Source organism: Leiobunum rupestre, chromosome 7 (assembly GCF_980474605.1).
Source record: "Leiobunum rupestre chromosome 7, qqLeiRupe1.1.hap1, whole genome shotgun sequence".
Lineage (NCBI taxonomy): Eukaryota > Metazoa > Arthropoda > Arachnida > Opiliones > Sclerosomatidae > Leiobunum > Leiobunum rupestre.
In genome coordinates, this window is record NC_143390.1 from 14,776,457 (window position 1) to 14,800,295 (window position 23,839).

At 36.4% G+C, this 23,839-nt stretch overlaps 2 protein-coding genes across 3 annotated transcripts in view; one reads left to right on the forward strand and one right to left on the reverse strand.

The window, feature by feature from the left end:
* The window catches only part of mAChR-A (muscarinic Acetylcholine Receptor, A-type), a 107,268-nt gene that overhangs the window by 19,598 nt on the left and 63,831 nt on the right, over nucleotides 1-23,839 (reverse strand). The window contains exon 1 of one of the 2 annotated variants that reach the window (XM_090181206.1): nucleotides 11,369-11,451. The exons of the other annotated variant lie outside the window; for it this stretch is intronic. The gene's annotated coding sequence lies outside the window, so the exon portion shown is untranslated. Of the gene's footprint in view, nucleotides 1-11,368; nucleotides 11,452-23,839 lie in introns of those variants that run through there. 2 annotated transcript variants of the gene reach the window in all.
* On the forward strand, nucleotides 1,279-6,424 carry LOC149934857 (tudor domain-containing protein 6-like). The gene is made up of 3 exons (XM_090181208.1): nucleotides 1,279-2,010; nucleotides 3,642-3,832; nucleotides 5,008-6,424. The coding sequence occupies exons 1-3, from the start codon at nucleotides 1,344-1,346 to the stop codon at nucleotides 6,196-6,198; spliced, it is 2,049 nt and encodes a 682-aa protein (XP_090037334.1). The 5' UTR covers nucleotides 1,279-1,343; the 3' UTR covers nucleotides 6,199-6,424.

Consider the following 23,839-nt stretch of genomic DNA (forward strand, 5'->3'; position numbering starts at 1 on the left):
TATCGTCCGATATATCTATCATAACAGTAGTGTATATTATAAAATCATTGTAAAAGACGGTTCAGTACACTGCCATACCATTTTATTCTAATTTTTCATTAAAAAAAGTTGGTAAGAGCATATCCGAATATGTTTATTTTCATTTTATGTGATACATATTTTCTATCACAAATCCAATATCGTTGTTTTTTATTTGTTTACACTCGTAACCCCCTGTTTAAAAAGGTATGATCTAGCTACTGAAGTCTGGCGTACGTGGCGCGGTCAATCAAATAAAATATTATCATTAGTTAATCGATAATTTTTTTATTTTTATGAAAATATTTTTTTAATATCAGCCGATAATGGCCGATACCGATATTAGAAAAATAGGCCGATATATCGGTGCATCCCTTAGGAAAACTATTTAAAAAAAATGTATAAAATAATTTATAAAAATAGTTAAATATATCTATTATAGCACCTGGAAAATTGAAAGTTGAGGGCGAAGCGAAATTTATAAATATATATTACTCCACAAAACTACGAATGTCTTATGAACGGAATCGAGTCGCCACTAAACTCGTCCGCTAGATGTCGTTTTCGGCAGCTCATCCAACCTAGTGTATTAGGTCCGATTGGTTGAGATTTCCATTTTCCAAAGCTTACGAACAGGCACTAAATAACTGCCGTATATTTACAACAGAGCGTCCGCTATTGAAGTCCTAGTCTTATGGCCGAGGCTTAGCGTCAAATTTTAATCGTAAATACTAAGCCTCCAATTTTAATCGTAAATTATAGAACAAAGATGAATTAAAATATGAAATGGTACACACATACATTATGTTTTCTTTAGTAAATTAGGCATTTCTTTTGAAATGCAATTTTCTTCCGTCGCGTCGGGTGCTAAAATTCAAATATTTCGCGCTGCGGCTATGATAGGGGCGATTCTTTACGGGGCGTAATGGTGCAATCCGGAAAAGCACGCGAATTGTGTTCTTTGGAGCGGTCACTTGCTTTAAATAAAATTAACAAAAAACTATTTAAAGAAATTAAATCTCAATGCCAATAATCTTGCGTTATATTGCTAGTTGATTCCAACATTCGAAAAAATGTATCCAACTTCTCGAATAAATGATAAATTCGTGACAAACAAAACAAGCCAATAAATGATAAAGTGAACCACCTAGGCGTGTAATTTGCTTCTCGCTATTTTATCTTTCGCCGTTGAAAAAACAATATAACCGTTATTATCAGGTTTTTTATAAAATATACATTTTTAAGACCTAGCTATTAATATTTAGTTGTGAAAGGAAAAATGAAATTATTGGAGTTGTTTCTAATATTTTAGTTCTGCCGGAACAATGCTCAAGAAAACCAGCGTCAACCGCTATATAGGTAAACAAAGAAGTGTTAAAGTCACCAATATTTTGGAGGAGGGAATCTGGTTAAGACTTTACATCCAGTTCGACCCAGAATCCGTCCGACAACTCGAACGGAACCTTCAAAAATTAGAAAGCGTTCTGGAGAAAAACCCTCAAGATTTTGTCTTCAGAAAAAACGACCTCTTCGCGATCGCCAAGAGAAACTCAATTTGGTGTCGAGTCAGAGTTTTGTCGGTGCAAAAAAACGAAGCTATCGTTAGTTACATCGACTACGGGATATTGCGTACGCTAAATATACGAGATTTAAGACGAGTTGACGGTGGGTACTTCGATTTGAAAGAGCAGGCGGCGTCCTGCTATTTGGCGGACATCGCTTTCACCGAAAGTGGAAACCCGTTCATCGAAGCTGATCGCATCATGGACACTTGCGAGAATTTCCTGAAACGCGAGGAAATTACTTGCGCGGTAATCGGAAAAGTGGCGAAAAATCTCGTCGTTCGTTTGTATTTGGGAGATATTTCACTGTCGCGTTCTCTGTTGGAAAAGAACTTCGGGACGCCAGTTCACCGTCTTTTACACCAAGGAACGGAAGAGTTCAAATCCAATTCGCAAACTCGTATCCGATCGCTTGGGCAATGGATAATAGGTAATTATATTCAAGAATCGCAACAAGGAATCCACAGTCAAAATAATGGGCAACCGGAATGAAACCCCCCCACACGCGGCTCGGTAGTCAAATGTGACTGTGTTAATTTCAGGTTATTTAGAGCAATTTGTACCTTGGGTGAGATCATAGATAATAAGAAACTTTTCAATGGGGCAAACTGACTTTCACCAGATTCCCCTGACGTGACTGCGCCAGTTGGCTGTGTTCTCAAGAGCGTAGAAAGTATGTAGGAATTAAAGTAAATTGAAACAGGTCAGTGGCGTCACAAAGGGTGCCGACTTGTTGTGTCACCCACATCACCATGATTACAAAAATTTTGTAAACACGAACGAATTGGAATAAGGATGAGTTTCAGTCCCACATGATGACACCCGGTGTAGAGGTCGGGGATGGTTAACTTTTATTCAATAGATAAAGCTCTCAAAATTATTCGTAAAACGTTTTGATCAAGTAATTTATATTTCAGCATTAACCGATTAATTTTTTGATAAATTTGTAAAATTAATCGGAAAACGACGTTGTTTTCGATAAAAAGCTCATATTTTCCGAATAATACATGTTTTTTAATCATTTTCCGAAATATTAACCGGTAAATTTCTTTGTGTATATTTTTTTACCGAAAAAAATCAATTTAAACATGGATAATGATTAACCGTCCCCGACCTCTAACCCGGTGCGTTTCCACCCTGTGGTGACGCCACTGCCCCTTATTCACCTCTTAATTGTTACTTAAGACTTATCTACCCTGATAGTTTTTTTTCACGCCACGTATAGTCAATAGGTTAAAATGATCTCCGTCCTATCTTGGGAAGATGCACTTCGACTACGTCATAACGCCGAGTGTTCCGTCGTCTCCTCTCGCAAGTTTAAGAGAATACGACATAACAGTCGACGTTATGATACCATGGCTGAGTTCAGTACCTCACAACGAAGTAACTGGAAAATTATTTTCGTTGAGACCGTTGCTAATGTGACGTAGGAGCTTGTTGAACGCTTTTTACGCTTGTTGTTAATTTTGTAAAATATAGACTGTTGCGGCGTCTGCAGCTAGCCTTACTCCGTGTTGCGACGTCACGTGACCCTTGAGCAACGGAAAAACCTGCTCTTGCAGCCGATGACTTCGTTGCTCAACGGACGGGCAATGTGACGTCAAAACCGGAAGTTAACAAACCCGTTCAGTAAAAAACCGCTGACCGTTGAGCTCAACGCTGAGCTTTTTGAGAGTTACTGAACGCAGCCCATAACAAAGTAAAAAAATAAATGACGATGTGCATGTTTTTGACGGGAAATATAGCCTATTTAACTAAGCAGGCGAAACAAGTGAGTGCCAAAAATCTGAAAGCGGATTCGATGAAATTAAAACGCACCCGGAATAAATTCAGGTACCCCCCACCTATCCTACTTCGTAGTTAAAGTTCGTTAACACTCGGATGACCGTCTTGACGTTTTGTGATTAAAAACCGTACGAAATTTCGCTACGAAGTATACCAGGGTGGCAACAGAGGCTAATGCCAATTCCCATATTCTTGGATTCCTGAATACAAGCTTGAACAAATATTATAACCCTTCTCAAAGTTATCTCTAATTCTAAATATAATTAACTCAATTAGAAACTACATCTTTTCTTGAGGATAGCGAAGGTATTAGTGAAAGTCAAGGTGATCTCGAGCCACGGAGTCTTCAATTTTCCGAACCTCACAAACCAAAAACTACACCGACAATGGCGTGTGCGGATAAACAGCTCTCAACCGAGGTGGCCTTGAATAGCCTGGATACGGCGAAGGAATGCTTCAGAAGCGTGGTAAGATGGATACAAATGCAGTTGAAGAATTTCCATTTTTTTTAAATCATGTAGGCACCCTTTTGAAAAGGTTGGCCTAACGGTCACCGGTCTCTGTTCACGGTAGTCTAATATAGGGGTGCCAAATGCGTGATCTCGACCTTAAAAATTATAAAATACATGAAAAAGTAGATTAGTCCATAATTAAAAGGGATAATATAGCTAAATCCTAAACAAATTTGAAGAAATTAACAAACTTACTAATAACTCGTACTAGTTTTTTTTAGTTTTTATGTAGTTTATTACTCGAAGATCTATTTGATCCGAGATTCGCGTTTTTTGTTTGCTCGAAGACCTGTTGGTACGAGTTATTAGTAAGTTTGTTAATTTCTTCAAATTTGTTTAGGATTTAGCTATATTATCCCTTTTAATTATGGACTAATCTACTTTTTCGCGTATTTTATCATCCTTCGCACAGTCCATAGGTGATTTCTTCTAACTTAACTTAAAAATTATACCTACAAAATAAACAAAAATTTAATAATAAAAGATAAGTCATATAAACTCTGCCTTGAAAATGGACAAATCGAGTAAAAACCATTGCTTTAACATATTTACGAATATTTTGTCGCGAAGATTTTTTCGCAGAGTTGTCTATCGCCAAATTTACTAAATTAGAAGTAACCAGTAAATTTTTAATTTACGAAAATAGTCAACTGTAGATTTGAATTCAGAATTTGTATTAAGAAAATCGTAATTATATACGATTGATTTTTTGGCGGACGAAATACGTATGTAATGTTCAATAAACACGGAAATGCCGTCCATCGTAAAATCAACTAGAACAATTTGTGCCACCCAAAACCAAAAATCGTTCTGTTATTTCTCTCAAAGTCCTCGCATGCTCCAAATAGTAACAATACCCAAAACGTCACCTACGAAACTGTCTTAAGAATTAAAATGAACTTAGGCAATAAGTACCTATTACATATTTTCCCGATCTAAAAGTTTTAAAAACGCGGCATATGATGTATTTTGCTCAATTCTATTCTTTTGAAGAATCGTACGTGTTTCAAGCGAATAACCTCAATCGTAGGATATATATTTATAACCTTCTGGTGGTAATTAGTCGAGCTAAGCCAACAAAAGTAGTTTTAAAGAAGCGTGATTGATAATTAAAGCCGTTCCATTGATAGCGACGTGATCAGAACTGGAACGTGAGTGGTTTTAATAGCGGTTCGAAATTTGGTGATGTACGGAAGACAGCAAACGCGGCAGCCGAGAAACTCGATATTCCGGAAAGAAACGATAACAACATGACGTCCGGAAAGTACCGAACCCTGCGTTTGCTGAAGTATTCGTCCGTAAAGATACGGATCACGCACGTGGTCAATCCCAACGAATTTTACGGTCAACCGCTCCATTACCAATCTCAACTGTTTACATTAATGGATGGCTTGAACGAGCACTACCAACGAGCTAAGCAGCAAACGCTTCAAAGCGAGAACGATTATCGCAGCCCGTGCGCCGTGTACTTGACCGCCGACGGCTTCTGGTATCGAGCGGCAGTTAAGGCCGTCTTCGAGCGGGAAGTCATCGTCCAACTAGTCGATTACGGAAAGATCCAACTAGTTCCCAGAGAGCACGTGGTGCATTTGCACCCCAAATTTCTGTTCCTTCCTTGTCTAGGCCTAAAACTGGCACTGCCGACTTTTAATGAACCACGGAATGAGATGGTCGACAAGAAATTCCGCGAAGACGTTTTGTACAAACGGTTTCTGTCCGAAATCGTGGACTATTCTTCGTGTCGAGATCCCCACTATACCATTCGTCTCCAAATGAGCAATGTCCCCGTCTGGGCGAAAGCCTTCGAGACAGTCGCGAAACCGTTCGTTGAGAACAGCGAAGTGCAAGTCGGCGCCAAACTCAACGTCGTCGTGAAGACGGTGGTTTCCAAAATTCACTTTTATTGCCAGCTTCAGTCGGAGGTCTTACAGCGCGTGGCGACCTGTTTTCAGAATTACTACATTTTCCAAGATAAATCGATGGATTTGGACGCGGGGCAGCTGCGTCCAGCCACCTTCTGCGCCGCTCGAAGCCCGGAAAATGGAACTTGGTTCCGCGCTCGTATCATTAACGTGTCTCGAAACAACGCCATGGTGTTTAACGTAGACACCGGCCGCTTCGACGAGATCCCCATCAAAGATTTGAAATGTCTCCGTCAGGAATTCGCCGCTCTTCCCCGGCTGGCCATTCTCTGTATGGTCAACCCAAAGTCCACCAGTTCCGGAATCTTAAAAATAGAAACCGGAAAGGTACTGTCGTGCGAGTTCACCGAATTTAACGACGGTGTGTATATAGTTAACGTTAAATATCGCGTTGGTTAACTCCACCTAATTCGAGCTATAGCTGTATAGTTAAATTGGCGAATGGACCAACATTTTTACCTTTCGAAGTGTTAAAACTGTCATTCAAGCTCATTGAAATATAATTTATGTAAATGCTACGTTGCTTTTTGAAATTTTAAAATAAAATTAACAGTTTGAGAGATTAGAAAAATAGCGTTAAAAATAAATAGAATGTAATTTGTCACTTATTTTGTTAAAAATATTTGAATAGGGCGAAAAATGTTTTTTTTTCAGAATGTTTTTGTAATCTGAAAATTTTTCACTTTTGAGTTGAAGAACATTAAAATTAATAAAGTTCGATGTTATGTAATTCCTCGCATTGAATCTAATTATAGAATACCATAACTAAGAAGTTAGAAGATAACGATAAAAGGGAGAAATAAATAAATTTCTGCATTCTGAAATATGTATATGAACATCCGCGACTTAAAACAAATGAAGCCTGGATGGTACGATAGATGTCGTATTCAGCAGCTCCTATAAACTAATGTGAAAAGTTTTAACTATTTTTTTTAAAGAGTCAGAGTAATTTCCTTTGGCTGGGAAATCGCCGAAGCTTCTCGTCGCGTGAGAAAATTAAAATAGTTTGGCTACGATAGAGGGCGATACTTTACGAGGTATTTTTGGTGTAATACGGAAAAGCATCCAAATGGTTTTCTTAGTTTAATACACAATAGACGCTTCAATAAATGCAACTCTCTTTTTCTTTCCTCCAGTACGCGCACGCGCGAGTCACTGAATAAATGTCACGTGTTTATGTTAGTGTTATTTTTTTAAGGCTAAAGTTGATAGCTCGCGCGCATTTCTCTTTCTTTTAGTTGGCGCGTGTGAAATCGAACTAGCCCTTCTTTAGTGGTTTCCTTTCGCCTGTTCTCGGACTAAAAGTGTACTCTTTTTACCCTAAAATGTTTTATTCGCTTGATCCGGGGATGAGAATTACTCCGCCCCATAAACTATTCGCTTGTTCCGGAGTATTAGGGCTACTCTTTTTACTCCTTCCGAAAAGGAGGTGTAAAGGAGTAAATCGGATATTGTCGTCTGCTAGCCAGAATTTATCCTTTGAAAAGACTACAGGCCGCCATTTTGAAAACACGTTTTTGCTCCGATTCAAACTATTCGCCACCACAGAATCGTAGTGAAATGACGTCGTAGTCTTACTCTTCTTACCCTACTCCGAAATCCCGGAGCAAACGAAAATAAATCACTTTATATTTAAATGTAAAGCAGCGCGTGCTTTAAAATATCTCGCTTTTACCAGAATGTCCTGGCTCTATGTAGTATTACTTCTAGGCCAATCGCCGAACAGGTTTTATTTAAGCGGTGAACAGGGTTGGACATGAGGCACTAGTCACGACATTTTACTTCTAAAATAAATGCTCTGGCTACAAAAATTAATCGAAATCTGGGGGCTCACTAGTCAATTTGACTGGTAAAAAATTTGCCTAAATACTCATCAATAATGGCGAATATGGCGTATCATAAATTCATCATTTATCAATCCCATTTAATTTAAAAACATTTGTGATCGGCCAAAGTCATGTAATTCAAGTGATAATTAACTCCTATTTTAATTCTGACGGGTAAAACAAAATGTTGGCTGTCCTTCTTGTTTTTATACCCCGTTTTTAACCACACTAGTCAGCGACTACTAAAATAAATTAAGATAGGAGGCTGACTATAAAAAAAATATCCTAACGGTTCTTTGGAATTATAGAAAATCGACGTTTTCGGATAAACGGAGATACGCGACGGAACAAAATTATCTTTAGACTCGACTATATAATTTTTAATCGGATGTAAAGTGTGACAAATTAACGGTTATATTTTTTTCAATAAACTAAACTTTTTTGCAAAGTTTAAAAGACGAAAGCTTTATTATTCGTCTTTAGTAGGAATCTCCTACACTAAGGTTTGTTTCTACTAATGACGAAAGCTTATTCGTCTTTAGTAGGTATCTCCTACACTAGGATTTGTTTTTACTAGTTGCTACTATAGAGCTACTAAAATTGCAGGTTTGGCGGTAGGAGCGAAATTGTTCCCTCGAAATTCTTTGGTCTTAAGAAGCCGACATGGAACTAATTAATAGCTTCGCTTCATTCTTCCCCTAGGAGGGAAATGGTCGATCCTCTCTTCACCGCCTAGCAGCTAAGAAATTACCCAAAGTGGTACGAACGAATAGCGTTGCCATGGAAACAGCGTAATAGAATTACAAAAAGCCGCTAGATTTGTACCAAAAACGGGATAAATTCGAAACAGCCTACGGTGATATCATCCCTAAAGCAAAGATACTAATTAGTTCCATGGGAGAAACGGCGGTTGGAGTTATCTATCTAGCGCCGAAACGTCCATTTAAAAAATTTACATTTTAGATTGGTGGCGTCATCTATTAAGACTTCGCGAATTTAAAAATCAGCCTTTACTTTTGTAAAAGGGTTGTATAATATGTTTTCAAGTTGCGCATTTTTATCGCTAGAGGCGCTTATGTTTTTGGGGAAGACGTCAATTTTATGCCACTCCACGCGTGGCTATGAGTAATTATTTCAACTAGCTGACACACTTTAATATTTTCCAAAATATGCAAACCACATTTTTATGAAATTTCGTTTAATATAGTTTTTGGTCGTCCGCGTTTGTTGGAATTTCATTGGTCCGAATGGCGATGCAAATATCCAAATTACATTTCGTAAGTCCGAATCTGTTTTGTTAATTAAAGGTGAAATTTTAATTCATTTTTCTTTTAAGAAGTTTTAATTGTTTTATACCAGAATATGGTAATAGTTTTAGTGAAAAAAATAAAATAGTTTTGAAATTGAACTTAAATTTTACTTTTCCGAATGAAATTTTAATAGGTGTTTCTATAAAATAAATTAAAAAAAACCTTAAACGGCCACACCGGAGTTTGAAAAAATTCAGCACGGATTTACCACGTGATAGCAGATCCGACCAATCATATACTAGATACGAGCGAGTGAAACTGGTTAAATTCGAAAGCCGGTGTCTCCCTTTAAAGTATAAAAGGTTTTTCACCGCGTCACGGGCTTAAGCTTTTTAGTACTTTATTGGCACGCGCGTTTCGCACGTGGACTTCCAATTGCAAAATCTTGGTCGACTCGAGCGCGCGCTCTCAATCTTCAATAACTATACACTCTTTTATATCCTTATTTGTGAGAGCTGCCATTTTATTACACGTCTGATTTAAAATAGTGCATGCAAGGCCGCTTCACGTGGTCAAGTGCACGCGACGTCTCGAGCTGATGAGCACGTGCAGGCTCCCTTGCCTGTACTATTTTAAATTAGGCCTGTAATGAAATGGCCGACTTCGTAAAAGAGGGACGTCGAATAAACATTTACCCGTGACCTCCCGTATTTTATAGAAACACCTATTGTAATGACGATTTCCATTAATTTTTTGGCAGTTGCTTGTGTTTCAAAAACTACGTTTATGTTAAATACAAGTCTAAGAATGAATTAGGGTTGGACAGGGCGCGTTTGCTTGGCTTAGGTTTCAACATACCTATACTATTCTGATATTCGTTTTAATATATCTGACAATCATTTTGAAGTTTAAATACATTAAAAATCTTAAAAAATAGGAAAATAGAAAATTATATTTCTTACATTTGAAAGATTCATATTTTCAGAGTTCAAACAAATGATCATTCGAACAAATGTGGAACAAGTATAGAAACAATTTATCCTCCTTACTAGCCAAATAAATATTCAATCGTTATATTAACGGAAAATAAAAATGTTTTTGCGATTTCTTTTGTTGTGCATTGTTATAGATTTTTTAAAAAATCGAAAAATAAAAAGCGTTTATTTCACTTTTCGCTTTGTAAAAATTTTATTTACTTTCTTGGTTAAGCCGCCGCTCGGATCAAAAAAAAAGGAAGTGACTGGCGGTTAGCAAACTAAAAAATACCCCAGGGTAGTCTCAAAGTTTGAATATATCCGAAAGACAAATAAAATTGAATGATTACGTTTTCCTCAAAACTACCATCATGCTGCTTAATTGCTTTTGCTCTTTTCTAGAGCGGATCTCAGGTCCCAATGGGAAGCTAATGGACACAGTTTGAAGTCGACATTCAGGTACTTTTCGTTCAACAATTCTTTGTCTCAAGAGGGTCTTCGGAAACAACGACAAACATATTCGGTGAGTTTAACATAACCATCCTATGAGTAAAATGTTTCCTTTGCGTGTTCAAATTACCAGTTGAACTTATCAGTGGCGTAGACAAGGGTAGGTGTTCCCGGGTCCAGACCCCCCTTAGGGACTACCTTTGACTGTACTAAATTTCCACCCCCTTCTCGACCCCCTCTTAATATTCACATACTTCGACCCCCCCCCCCCCTTTGACGAATTTCTGGCTACGCCACTGGAACTGATTGGTTTATTATAACTTCTTGTCACATTACGAAATTCTGAAGCATTTACATGTTAAGTAAAGTGTAACCATGTCACCCACCATGTTTAAAGAAGGACTGGATAAAAAATTTTCATGGAAGCTCGAGAAGCGCTCAATAGAAGGCGTGACTTCCAACGTGAATTGAAATTTGAATATTTTAATGGCGTATCGCTATTGGTGGTGACGAGCTGTCATCTGCTCCATGGACTACTTCTCTAACGTAAAACGACAAGTTGTACGGCCATTTTTCGTTCGAAACGGAACATTTTTCATGTTCCACTGCGGGTTTAAATTATATTTTGCACACGGATACCGTTTTTGCAACTCAAAAAACTCAAAAGATTAATTAATTTTATAATAAAATATATAAAAGAAGGAACTCATGGAATTTTAATAAAACTTTTTATTACTAAAAAGCCACAGCAAGCTTTCGACTGTCCAAGCAGTCTTCATCAGGCATACTAAATTAAAACGTTTACAGAAAACATACCGACATCATCGCTTATTTTTTACAAAGGTGCATTAATTATCTATTATTTGTAATCACGCCCCAAAACTTGGCCTCTGCAAAACCCTCCTCTAAATTGAAATTCCCCTCCCCCTTAATTAATTATTAAAGTGACATCAACAATATATTTAGTTCGGTCTGAGGATTTCTCCAATTTTCTCAAAACAAAATTTTTTTCACTAAAATGAGCTGCCTTTTCACATATTTTTAAAAGCAATTGAAATAAATAACTTACAAAAATATTTGAACGGCGGATGTTGAACTTGAAGCTTTTTCATTTCCATCTTAACAAAGAGATAGAGAGAGAGATTGTGGTAGTGGCGCGTTGCTGTCGTGTTCTACTAGTTGAAGAGGCCCCTTAAGTTGACAATATATATATGAAGACGTCGGGTCCGGTTGACGCGCGGGAGACAACGTCGTTAAAAGCGTAGCGGCGAAGTAAATCGCTTCTTAAACGGTCAAAATCACCCCGAGCCAGATTCCAAATAAACGGCCCTGAACATAGGCCATTGAACACGCGCTTTTGTGGCGACGCGACCCCACTCTTATTCCCGTTACCGCAACTAGTAGAAACAAAGGCTAGAAGATAAGAGTCGGTGTCTTATACCTACCGCCGTTGACTTTACTAGCTCTAATATAGGGAATAATTATCCTATACGAAATTAAATTTAAACTCTCGCGTGGCTATTTTTAGAAAATCGAACAATTGTTATCCATTTATTCAAAGCTTATTTTTCTTCTGTATTACCACACAACTGACTCGTTTTTTTATTGTTATCGATTACAACCACTGGCGCAAAACTCATCATTATATGACCTAGTGTTGTAAGTCGGAAAATTTCCCGCTCGGAAAATTTTCCTGAAAATTACCGAGGCCTTTTTTCCGGAAAATTTTCCGTATTTTTCCGAAAAATATTAAAACGTTTTCATTCGATGATTTGTCTAATACATTGTTTGCAAATTTAAATAAAGCGGCATTGTCACCTCATTTTTTATAATCTAAAAGTAAAACTAAACCTATAGACTAGTTTAAACTGGTTAACAATGTAATACTATTCATGTTTTGTAGTATGTTTACTGATATTAGTCATTTTAAATCGATAAAAAGTTTAAAACATTAAAAACCCTTGAAAAGTAATTTATGTTTAAATTTTTTATTTTTCCGATTTGCGGAAAATTTTCTGGAAATTTTTCCGCATTTTATTTTTCCGGAAAATTAACAACCCTAATATGACCTAAGTAGTATTTTTTACTAAAGCAGGATACACTAGCGCAAAAGCTTGATACATTCCTATAGGAATTTTTACTTTGGGTTTAGTATCGTCGAATCGAACTTTCTTCGTCGCGTACCTTGTTTTATATAGTTAAAACTGGGACGGCAAGGAAATACTAAGCAATAAAGTTGAATAAACAATCTCGTTCCATGTCCTTTTTTTAATTATTACCATTTTTCTTCTTATTTTTACTCAAATAGATCGTTTTTTTTTTCAATTCCCAGTTATTAAACCACGCGATGGTATTTTTCGTTGCTAATCTTTTAGGGGGTAACGGTTCCAGGCGAAAGAAAACGAAGTTTCTTGTTCCGTGACCAGTGTCTTTCTCCACTACATCTCATTTATAATCGGTAACGGTGTAAGTATTGTTCTCATAATCACGCTATCCCACTGCCTGTCCCAAACGTGGCGTCATCCCTAGTTTCATTGCTGAACTAGTAATTACCAAAACTCTTGGGACTCTAGAAACGGTCATTTGGCTAAGTACTTGTTCTGATACGAATCTAGAGATGATGGGAGTGTAATTACGCAATTTGGTCTGTTAGAAACTCTAGTACATTCTTACCCACCTATTCGATATGTTTCGTGCTAAAAAAATTCAATTACCATAAGGAATCATTCGCGTCTTCTCCATGTAAAACATCATTATTAAAGGGGAACGGTCAAGCTTTAACCAGTTAGATACCCCTACAGCCCATTAAAAACTAAAATTTATGGCGAAAACCGCAAAAAAATATTGAGTGGTTAATTTTTAATAAAATAAAGAAATTTCGGGAAATCGAAAAGCGCGCGTCCACCGCGACACCTGGTGAGAAGTCGGTGAGACGGAAAAACAACGCAAAAGCGCGCGCTGCTGAAGACGCAAAAAAATTGTTTTGCACGCGCGGCGCGTTCCAGTTATAAGAGACTTAAGCCTAAATTGCTCCATTTTAAAAGTTAGGATAGTTCGCAAAACGCTCATACGGGGTTAGGGGCGCTGGCGGCAGCCCCTAAGATGGCGGCGAAAATTCGAACCCAAACACCTGGCGTTATTTTTCGTTTCAACTTTTTGGGCCAAAAGCTAGTTTTCAAGACGGAAATAAGGCCATATTTGGAAAAGCTTGGCCGTTCCCCTTTAAATGTAAGCTATTAGTATGGTCTTTGATTGCCAACTTTACTGATTTCCAACTTTTTGCAAGATTCTTCTTGATAGCATACTAAAGGCCTATTCACATGCGACCACATTTTAGCAAAACATTGTTGACCATCACGGGTTGCAAACCCAATTGCTCTGTGTAAATGGAGAAAACATTTTCCGCAACGTGTTGGCCACACAAACTCTTTTGTTGGCCAAGTTTTGAAGAACGGACAGTTTGTGTGACCGTGGCTTAGCTCCAAATGTTGAAATCTAATGATTTTCGTGCACATCCTTTCGATTGAAAAAAAAAGTAAATGATAATATGAATATAAAAAAACCTTTAGTAATGTAAATTGACATATTTTGGAGTAATAGAGGTATTATTTTAAGAATTACGAGTAATTTTATACGTCAGTTAAGGCGCAAAAACTTTACTAACGGTAAAACCAACTGAACGTTGTAATACCGGCAACAAATGGTCAAAACAATGCATGTGGTATTTCACAGGGGGTAAATAATGGTAAATAACGTTATTATATAAAATGGGAAAAGTGGTAAATAATGGTATATAATGGTAAATAATTTATTTCCATGAATTATTAAGCCCACGTTTATGGAGATAAAACATTTAAGATTTAGAACAGACTTGTAGAGAAATGAAAATAAAGATTAAGATTTTCTACACTTGATTTATTCCTTTTTTGAATGATTTTCTTGATTTCACATATTATAATAATATAAAACAATATTTTCCATTATTTACCATTAATAATAATAATTAAAATTTGTTTAATTTAAATAATTAAAAAATAAATTGTACATAATCGAACTGTTTCGTTACCTCTCAAATTAAGTTTCGTACTTAAAACTTAGGCTCATGAGCAAAATTTACCATGTTAATTTATACAGGAAAATCGTTTGTGTTCGGTTCCATTTTAATCTGTTTGGGAAACACGATTACCAATCTGAATACGAATATTGAAATAAAAAGGTCTGGCCTATTTCGCGGTACACGTTTACGCGATAAATAGGTACACTCGAATATACTTGTTACGTTCACAGTTTTATAATTTAATTAAACGCGCTTCCTCGTGTAAATTGCTCTCCCTTCGACGCGCAATTTCCAAGAACTCTGTCCTCGCTGTGTTCTCAGCCATTCTAATTTGATGATAAGTTTGATAAATTAAGTGTACCGGAATTATTAAACACGCCAATCAATATCTAATGTCTAATTTTACCCCTATCGCCCCTCCCCCTCCCAACGCTGCCGCTTTGTGTACGCATTCTGATTGGCCCAAATGTAAATTCATGAGTAGAAATCATGAGATAGCCGTGAATTTCGTGAAATCATATTTTTGTAGGCAAGAATATGCATTTATTTATTATTAGGAACAATGACTGTCAGGGACGTCATTTCAAGATTTTTCAGGAGGGGGCAAAACTTGAGTGTCTGGGGGCTGGGAAAACAGGTTTTTTAAGCGCAAAAACGCGTCAAATTTAATATCTTTTGGATAATTGCAATAATAATTTAAGCTAAAACAACGAATTTACATGAAATTAAACAGGACGTTGCAAATTTATTCGTGAACCCTAATGACGTCCCTGATGACGTCAATCGCGTCGTTACACGTCAGTTTTAGGATATCTTTATATTTCTAAATATGTGTACACCTATATCTTGATTAATCTTGATATTTCTAAATATGTGTACACCTATATCTTGATTAATCTTGATATTTCTAAATATGTGTACACCTATATCTTGATTAATCTTGATATTTCTAAATATGTGTACACCTATATCTTGATTAATCTTGATATTTCTAAATATGTGTACACCTATATCTTGATTAATCTTGATATTTCTAAATATGTGTACACCTATATCTTGATTAATCTTGATATTTCTAAATATGTGTACACCTATATCTTGATTAATCTTGATATTTCTAAATATGTGTACACCTATATCTTGATTAATCTTGATATTTCTAAATTTGTGTACACCTATATCTTAATTAATCTTGATATTTCTAAATATGTGTACACCTATATCTTGATTAATCTTGATATTTCTAAATATGTGTACACCTATATCTTGATTAATCTTTTTTAGGATTAATTTAGATGTATATGAACAATTTGGATTTTTCGAGATGGTCCTAATAATTTAAATACATTTAGATTTTAGATAATTTATGCTGCCCTGTTAATCTACTTTAAATTAAATTTAAATGAAATGTTTGTAGAAACATTTATGATAACTATATTTCTATATGGAACCCGGTAAGTATCCGACATTTTTACGTATTAATTTTAACAAAATGTTTCTCAAAAACATTTTCTAAATTTTATTAAAAAAAATCATCGCTAACAGATATTCCGTTAAAAAAAAGTACGTCAGCCTAAGCAGATCCCCGTACAAGACTTTTTAATGCTTGTAAAACTCGCTTCTAACCCGTGCAGCAAAACAAAACCAAATTAAAAACTACGCTGTAATGGCGCTTATCGAGTATCATAAATTAGCGATACTGCAGGGGCATTATTACGTATCATTAGATCTTATTTTCGTCAGCCTGGTAAGACCCAAATAGCCGAATGTCCTGCCCCCCTCCTCTGTACCCCAATCCTTTTCCCATTTTGTTTTTCGGAGGGCCATTTTCTGCCTTAATTTATTGGCTCGTAACATTATTAAGAGTAGGGCCTTCGAAAAGTCCGCAGCGCCGCGCAAGCGGACGACGACGGCCGGGATACGACGGCCTGGACGCTGCCGCCGCCAAGGCCTATAGCTTTCCCTTTAAAACAGTCTTTTGTCGTTGGCTCGCTCCCATTTCTTCGTTCTTGGCATCTTTTAAGTCGAATCTTTCTCTTTTTACCCTACCTCGCCGTTCTCTTCTAGCGCGTCCCATCGCTTTTTATTGTTTTTATCGGTTTATTGATTAAAAGACCCTTTTACCGACGAGCAAAGGCCCGAGTGAAAATCTTTCTCTCAGTCGATCCACTTCGATTCGCGCGGGGAAAAAAACGGTAAACGTAGACTGAAAAATCTTCGAAATAATGCTATATAGAAATAGTCTTATTAGTTTTTTTATTTTAACCTAGGTGGGGTGAGTATCGCTGGATTTTTTTCCCTCAACTTCAATGAAATGGTTGAATAGAACTGAGCTATACCAGCATGTGGGAATTCTAGTTTGGTCTTCAATTATTCTTTCTTAACCACTATTGGTTTCGTGCGTAAAAAATAGCGCCAACTTCTTTCGTAAATTTTAACTAAATAAGGGAAATATAGCAGACGACTGGTGGATTTTCTGTTGTCAGAATGAAGCTTAGTGTAAACAGCGTTGGTTAACGGCTTTTATAGACAGGTTAGAGCTCGGTGTATGTACTAAAGAAGGGGAACCGTTACGTACTGCTGGCCTTTATTCCCATAGGAATTATAGTTTCCCAAGCGCTACCTTGATTGTGAAAAAAGTACTAATTATTATTATTAATTTAAATGTAAGTATAATTTAATTATAACTAAAGCAAATATTACGGTTTTAAAATATTATTTTCGTACTTTAAAAATTATTTTTTAATTATAAATAATTAAAATTAGAATGCAGGTGGCCTCTACTATTAAAGCGCAAAATATGTTTACCACGGCTTAGTCGTGCGTTTACTAAACATACGAAATGGTTAAGCCTAGGCTAAATTAAGAAATATATGAATAAAGCCTCCGCCTAATTTTTCAAAGACTTGTTTATTTAATAAACAATATGAAGATGTGACATAATTATTTACTTCTTCACTGCTATTTAAATTATCTTCAGAAACTAAAATAAACATCCGCTAATTCACGAGTCATGACCCCATATTCCAAAAAAATTAAAAAAACTATCTAAAAAATAGTTTCAATAATTCATCGATAGATGGCGCGTCGAACGCCATAATTCCCCTGGGCCGCCATCTTGCAGTTCGTAACGGTCCCCCACATATCGCTATTGAATTCTAATCTGTGTATATAAGCCGTGGATGTACGAAGCCGAAATTTTCAGGGTGTATTAGCCACCGAAACGAGTCTAGGTGGCGTAACGGCGCTAGCTTCTCCGAGGTAGCGCCTAAGATCTAGCTTCTGCTACAGACAAATTAAAAAGTCATAAGATCGTTTTCTCTTAAATAAACTTATCAAAATATAAACGAACGATACAAAAATTATATTAAAATATAAGTATAATTATTTCTAAAGTCAAATTTACGAATAACGATGAGGAAAAACTAATAACGTCTTCTATCTAAGTTTCAATGGCGAACCAAAGGCGGCGTAGCGATAGTTTTCGGTGGCGAATTGATAATTTTTAATGATCAAACCTTCTCACAATCAATTTAAAACTTTTCTGATAAAAATTTAAACTTAAGCACGGAGCAATAGCTATCACCCTGTACGTCTTTGGGTTTCTGCCCTATCTACCCGCCAGGGGTCACTTTCGTCGGTCGCTGCGTTTTCTTTATTTATTCGGACAACGATTTTCTCTCTCTCTCTTGGTTTTGTGTTTGTTATTTTTGCGTCTAAATCCTCGAGACTTTCTCGGATCAATGGCATTAATATTCCGACGGCGCTTCTCTCCTATACCCGTCACATAAGCCTAATCTTACCTCTAATTCCGCTACCCCTTCAAATATACTCAAACTATAGATTCAAGTACGCGCGTATTTCTGACGGCAGATGGCACTAGTAGTGCAATTGTTAAATAAAAAGACGAGCAGCTAAATCATGATATTGGCGCGCACGTGACGGCTGGTCATTTTTAAATACAAAACTAGAACTTTTCAAATTGGAAAATGTTTAACCTTAAGTTACAACTAAGCTGTTTGGTTACAAATTTTATTTTAATAATTAATTAATTAATTAATTATGAAATTTATCATACACGGTATTTGATGAATCAATTATCAGACTTTATCACTCTGAAGAGCATATAAACTTCGTGAGTTGACAACTGGTTTAGCAGGGAAATTGATTTACTCAGTGAGTTGGGAATATAATCTTCCCAATTCAATGGTTTTACTTTGGTAATTAAAACGTTTACGATTTTATTTCTCAAGCAATAATATTTTCTTTTTACCTATATAGAAATACCAAATTTAAGAAATCACTACAATATAATTTTAATAACTTACTCTGTCAAAGTACTGGTATCCAGGTCCGGACTGGCCCGGGCGGTTAACCGGCGATCGCCGGTCAGATCAGGGCCAACTCAAATTGGGGGCCAAAGAGGAAAAATTTGGCATTAATGGGAAATGGGGCCCAGACGATTGTATAGCCGGTGGGGCCAACTACTAGCCAGTCCGGCCCTGCTGGTATCAGACGACGATAAGTTTGTCTCACTATTTTGATTTGCCAGCCATCAACGTGCGTTAATTAAAGCGTCAATATTATTGGTCAGCCCTCGTGGATAACGTTCGGCGATTTAGCTGCTCGTATAAAAAGCACAAAGACACCAAAGATTTCACAACGTGCTGATTTTTCACTCACAAGGAGGTGTATACTGCCGATTTTGTTCAAAGTCGGTCGTAATGTAGACCTATATGAGATATGAAATTTCCCAAAAGTAGACGTTGCACTACCCTTTCGATTTTCCATGGCAACCGAAAATGTTTTGACCACTTAAAACAAAAATAAGATTTTTTCCTTATTTTACCCAAAACTTCTTATAATTTTACCCCAAAAATGTACCAATTTACCCAAACTTGATGAAATTTACCTAAATGTGGTCCAAATTACCCATTTCGTGATTATCATTTTTTTGTTTAAATTTTCGTAACCCGTGCTTATTTAAATGGAGATTTGTTTGGTTTTAAGTAGTCAAAAACATTTTCGGTTGCCATGGCAAATCGAAAGGGTAGTGCAACGTCTGATTTTGGGAAATTTAATATCTCATATAGGTCTACACTACGGCCGACTTCGAACAAAATCGGCAATAAACACCTCGGGTACTCTCCTTGTCAGCTCGCAAAGTCCCACAATGTTTTCAATCCAATTTTTTTATCCGTGGTTAAAAATCAGGGTTGTCATGCTCTATTCGTCTTTGAAGTGGATTTTATTATTAATGCTATAAAATTTAATGTCAAATTTGAAGATATTTTTATTCAAATCAATGTAGACTCAGATTTTTACTACGATTTTTCTGAAGATGGCGCTACACAGCACTAGGTGGTCTTCTATTTAATAACCGTACGCTCGCTGTTTCGTTCCAATTAAGAAGTGTTACCGAGCAATCGTCGCGCGCTGTTATTAAATAAAAACGGGAAAGCCCTTCCCTATAGTGTCGTGCAGCGCCATCTTCAGATAAATCGGAGTAAAAACCTCGTTTTAATCAGTAGAAGAATGTTTGATCTGTACTTTTTTGGATGTAAATGTGTTGAGTGAAATTAGAATGGGCTTTTTTTCTTGGCTTTCCGCCGGAATTAATGAGGAATATTTAAAGGGGAATCAGTCGAAGAAATCCCGCCTGTAGCTCTAATTAAGCGCGCTTCGTTAACGCAATTAATACATAATGGGGTTGCGGTCTCGATTCAATTAAGAGCGCGCATCTTTTCGCGCCTCATCATTGCGACGGATTATTCGAGCTATCTTTAAATGATTACGTTCTATATTTATCGGCTTATAAGTTTATCCAAATTAATAACCTCGAATCCTAAATCAGGGCTGGTCGCGTCCAATTTAGAACCGACATTTTTAAGCGGTTTCAGTTGCTATTTCTTTAACGATACCGCCACAAGAAATGCGAGGAAAAAAATGATTTTTCTTTCTGCGAAGACGTGGTCGGGATGATTGTTTTTGCTGGATGTCGGCGGGATGGGGGAGTTATATTTCGTTCATCTCTCGCCCCCCTCGCCCCCTCGCCCCTTAGGGATGTTATCGACGCGGCAGCCTTACAACGTAATGCGATCAGAGGTGAAACAACATCCGGCTGCTAGCTCACTTTTCAGTTGCGCTAAGACTTGTCCTTATAACGATTTTATTAAACTGTGATATATACTCAGTTGCGGGTTAAGAAAGACAAAATATCTAGTACATTTGGCGGAAAGATACTTGCACGAATTTCCGGTAAATTGGCGGCGGGAATTTCGAATTTCGCCTATTTTCTGTTGAATTCCTAAAGGCTCCTACGCGTGTTAAATTAATCCATTTAAGAAATATCTATTGCATAAATATAAATATTTAATGTAGATAATTATTTTTAAGCTTCATTATAGTATTATGTCAATAGTCAAAATTTAAGCCAGAGATTCCAACAGTAGACCGGTTTCGCCCTTTTGGGGCTCATCAGTACTGTGTAGGAACTCTGACTTTACTCGAAAATCTGCCGATATCAGTTAAACTAATAAAAATTCGTCAATAATTGGTGAAGAATTTCCCTATAAATTGCAGTGGACTGCTCACATATAGGGCACTCTGAATTTTTATTAGTTTAACTGATATCGGCAGATTTTCGAGTAAAGCCAGAGTTCCTACACAGTACTGATGAGCCCCAAAAGGGCGAAACCGGTCTACTATTGGAATCTCTGGCTTAAATTTTGACTTTTGATATAATTATCCTAACGTTGGAATTCAACGGAAGCCCGAGTGTAAAAGATGTCTGCTGATTAGCGACCGCCATGCAATAATTGGTGAAGAATTTCACTATAAATTGCAGTGGACTGCTCACATATAGGGCACTCTGAATTTTTATTATAGTATTATGCTTTTTTATATACGCCAACGTGGTAATCTCGTCACTACCCGTTCTATACTTACCCTAACGGATTTATTTTAGGTATGCCTCACCAAAAATTAATTATTAAATCTGTTTTAAAATCTTATCATTTTAAATATAAAGCAAAATTATACTTAGAAATTCAACAGTAAACCGTTAAAATTCTAAATTCCCGGCGCCGATTTACCGGAAATTTGGGCTAGTATCTTTCCGCGAAATGAACTAGATATTTTGCCTTTCTTAACTTGCAACTCCGTAAAGAAATATTTTTTTAAAGAAGTTTGTTTACCATAAATAACAATTTAACTTTTATAGTAAATTTGGTGCATTTTTCATAAAATAACCTCTTTTCCCCTCTGAAAAGGTGCTAAAATTGTAATTTAAATACCACCTGTAATGACTAAACATATGCTGATATTTTTCGATGTATCTTGTGAAAATCTTGTGTATTAATAAATTATTTTCCTTTACCATAAGTAAGAAAATAGTCGTAGAAGTTTAAAATAAATCCCATTCGGAAATAATCTATTCAAAGGAGAATATTAATAAAAATCCCTAATTCTGATAATACTAAAGACTCTACTTTTCCAAAATCAGCAAAGACTACCACTCCAGTTAAAGGGGTTTTCCACCGAGATCTTCGGTTTCCCCTTCCCATAAAAACTTGCTGAGGTTAACGGTAATAGTTAGTGTAGGGAGCTGTTGGCTCGCGTGGCATGAAGGGCTTGCCACCACCCTCCTACGCATTGTAACCCGGCCACCTGTTACTTGATCACGCACAAGCAGCATTGCTTATGTGGTCGAAGGTGGTGCCTTGGGTATTAGCTCTTTTTAAAAAAAAAGTACTGGTCAGTCCATTATCATGAAATGAGTTCTCTACTAAATACCGTAAAAAATGTGTGAATATTGAAAATAGGGAAATAATCAATAAGTTAAATAAAATAGCTGGATTTTCGTCAGCGAAGCAGACGCTTCCTGATTTATAGCCGTTTATAATCTTCTCGCGTTGGCCGCTATGTGGCTCTTTGTAAACTGAAAAGCCTTAATTGTTTAGCTGTCTAAGCAACCAATGCTGGAACTTCAATGTCACTTGGAAGCCTGAATCTCAGGGACGCGTCAATTTGAATTAAATAAGAGATACTTTAGTTTATCTTCTCTTTTGAAAGCGTTTGAATTCTTGCAAAGCTTTGGCTGCTAAGTAAAAAAGCCTGGGATTACAGATTTTTGTGGAGTCATATACAGAGCATAGCGCCGATTTGATTGGGGTCGGCGGCGGCATTCGGCGAAAACCACCCTGCGGCGCGCCGATTTTTCAAAAATCCTTGGGGGCGTTGGGTCGGCGCTAAGGGGTAAAAATATATCCCCCTTCAGAAAATTAATTATAAAAGTAATTATAAATATAAACCCATCAATAGTGCAAAGCTGTAATTAGAATAAATAAAAACAACGAATTTGAGTGCACTATAAAAAAATAGTGCGCTCAAATACGTTGTGTTTATTTATTCTAATTACGTAGAAAAGCTCAAATATTTTTCGTCGACGGGGGTCAAAATTTAGCGGCGGCGGTTCGACGCCAGATAAAATGTCGGTGACGGCGGCGTTGGATCGGCGGCGCTATGCTCTAGTCAGTTCCAAAATTTAAAAAAAGTCTTAGACAAATTATAATTTCTATGGTCATTGGTGAAATATTAGTATAGATAAAAAACGGATTACACATTAAGACATAACATTAATGATAAATTAATTTACGCTGTATTTTACGTCTCGTCAAAAATTAATTTGATTAATTTTTTATCCCTAAATATAAATAAATAAATCCTTGTTCATAACACAAAGCTAATATTTATTTTCGCGTTGAAGTATACGCGAATGTCTTAGAATGTAAGTTAGAAATGATAAAATTTTCTATGTTTAGAAGAAAAAAAATTAGATTAAAAATTTGAAAAATTGGTTTTGAGGTTAACGCTTTTTGAAGGTCTTCTGACAGGACAAACAGAAATTTTTTAAAGGTTCGCGTTATTACTTGTCATATCACGGAGCGTTCAATATTGGGGAATTTTGATTATAACTTTTACGCATCATATTTGAAATATTTGAGTCAAAAATTAATTAATTAACTCTGAAGATTTCCACAATTTCTCTAATGAAAATCATTTTATTGGACTGCATATTATAGAATCGAGTGTATAGATACTTCAATTGACATAAATCTCCAGAAAATAATGATTTAATTTAGCGACTGAGGGCGAATATCTCAAAGTAATTCGGAAGCATAAATTTAATCATATGTATTCCAGGTGCATAATTTTAATGATATGTATTGCATGTGCATACATTTAATCATAGGTATTTCAGGTGCATACATTTAATCATAGGTATTGCAGGTTTCATACATTTAATCATATGTATTGGGGAATAATTTTAATGATAGGTATTGGAGGTGCATAATTTTAATCATATGTATTGCAGGTACATACATTTTAATCATATGTATTGCAGGTGCATAATTTTAATCGTATGTATTGCAGGTGCATAATTTTAATCGTATGTATTGCAGGTGCATAATTTTAATCGTA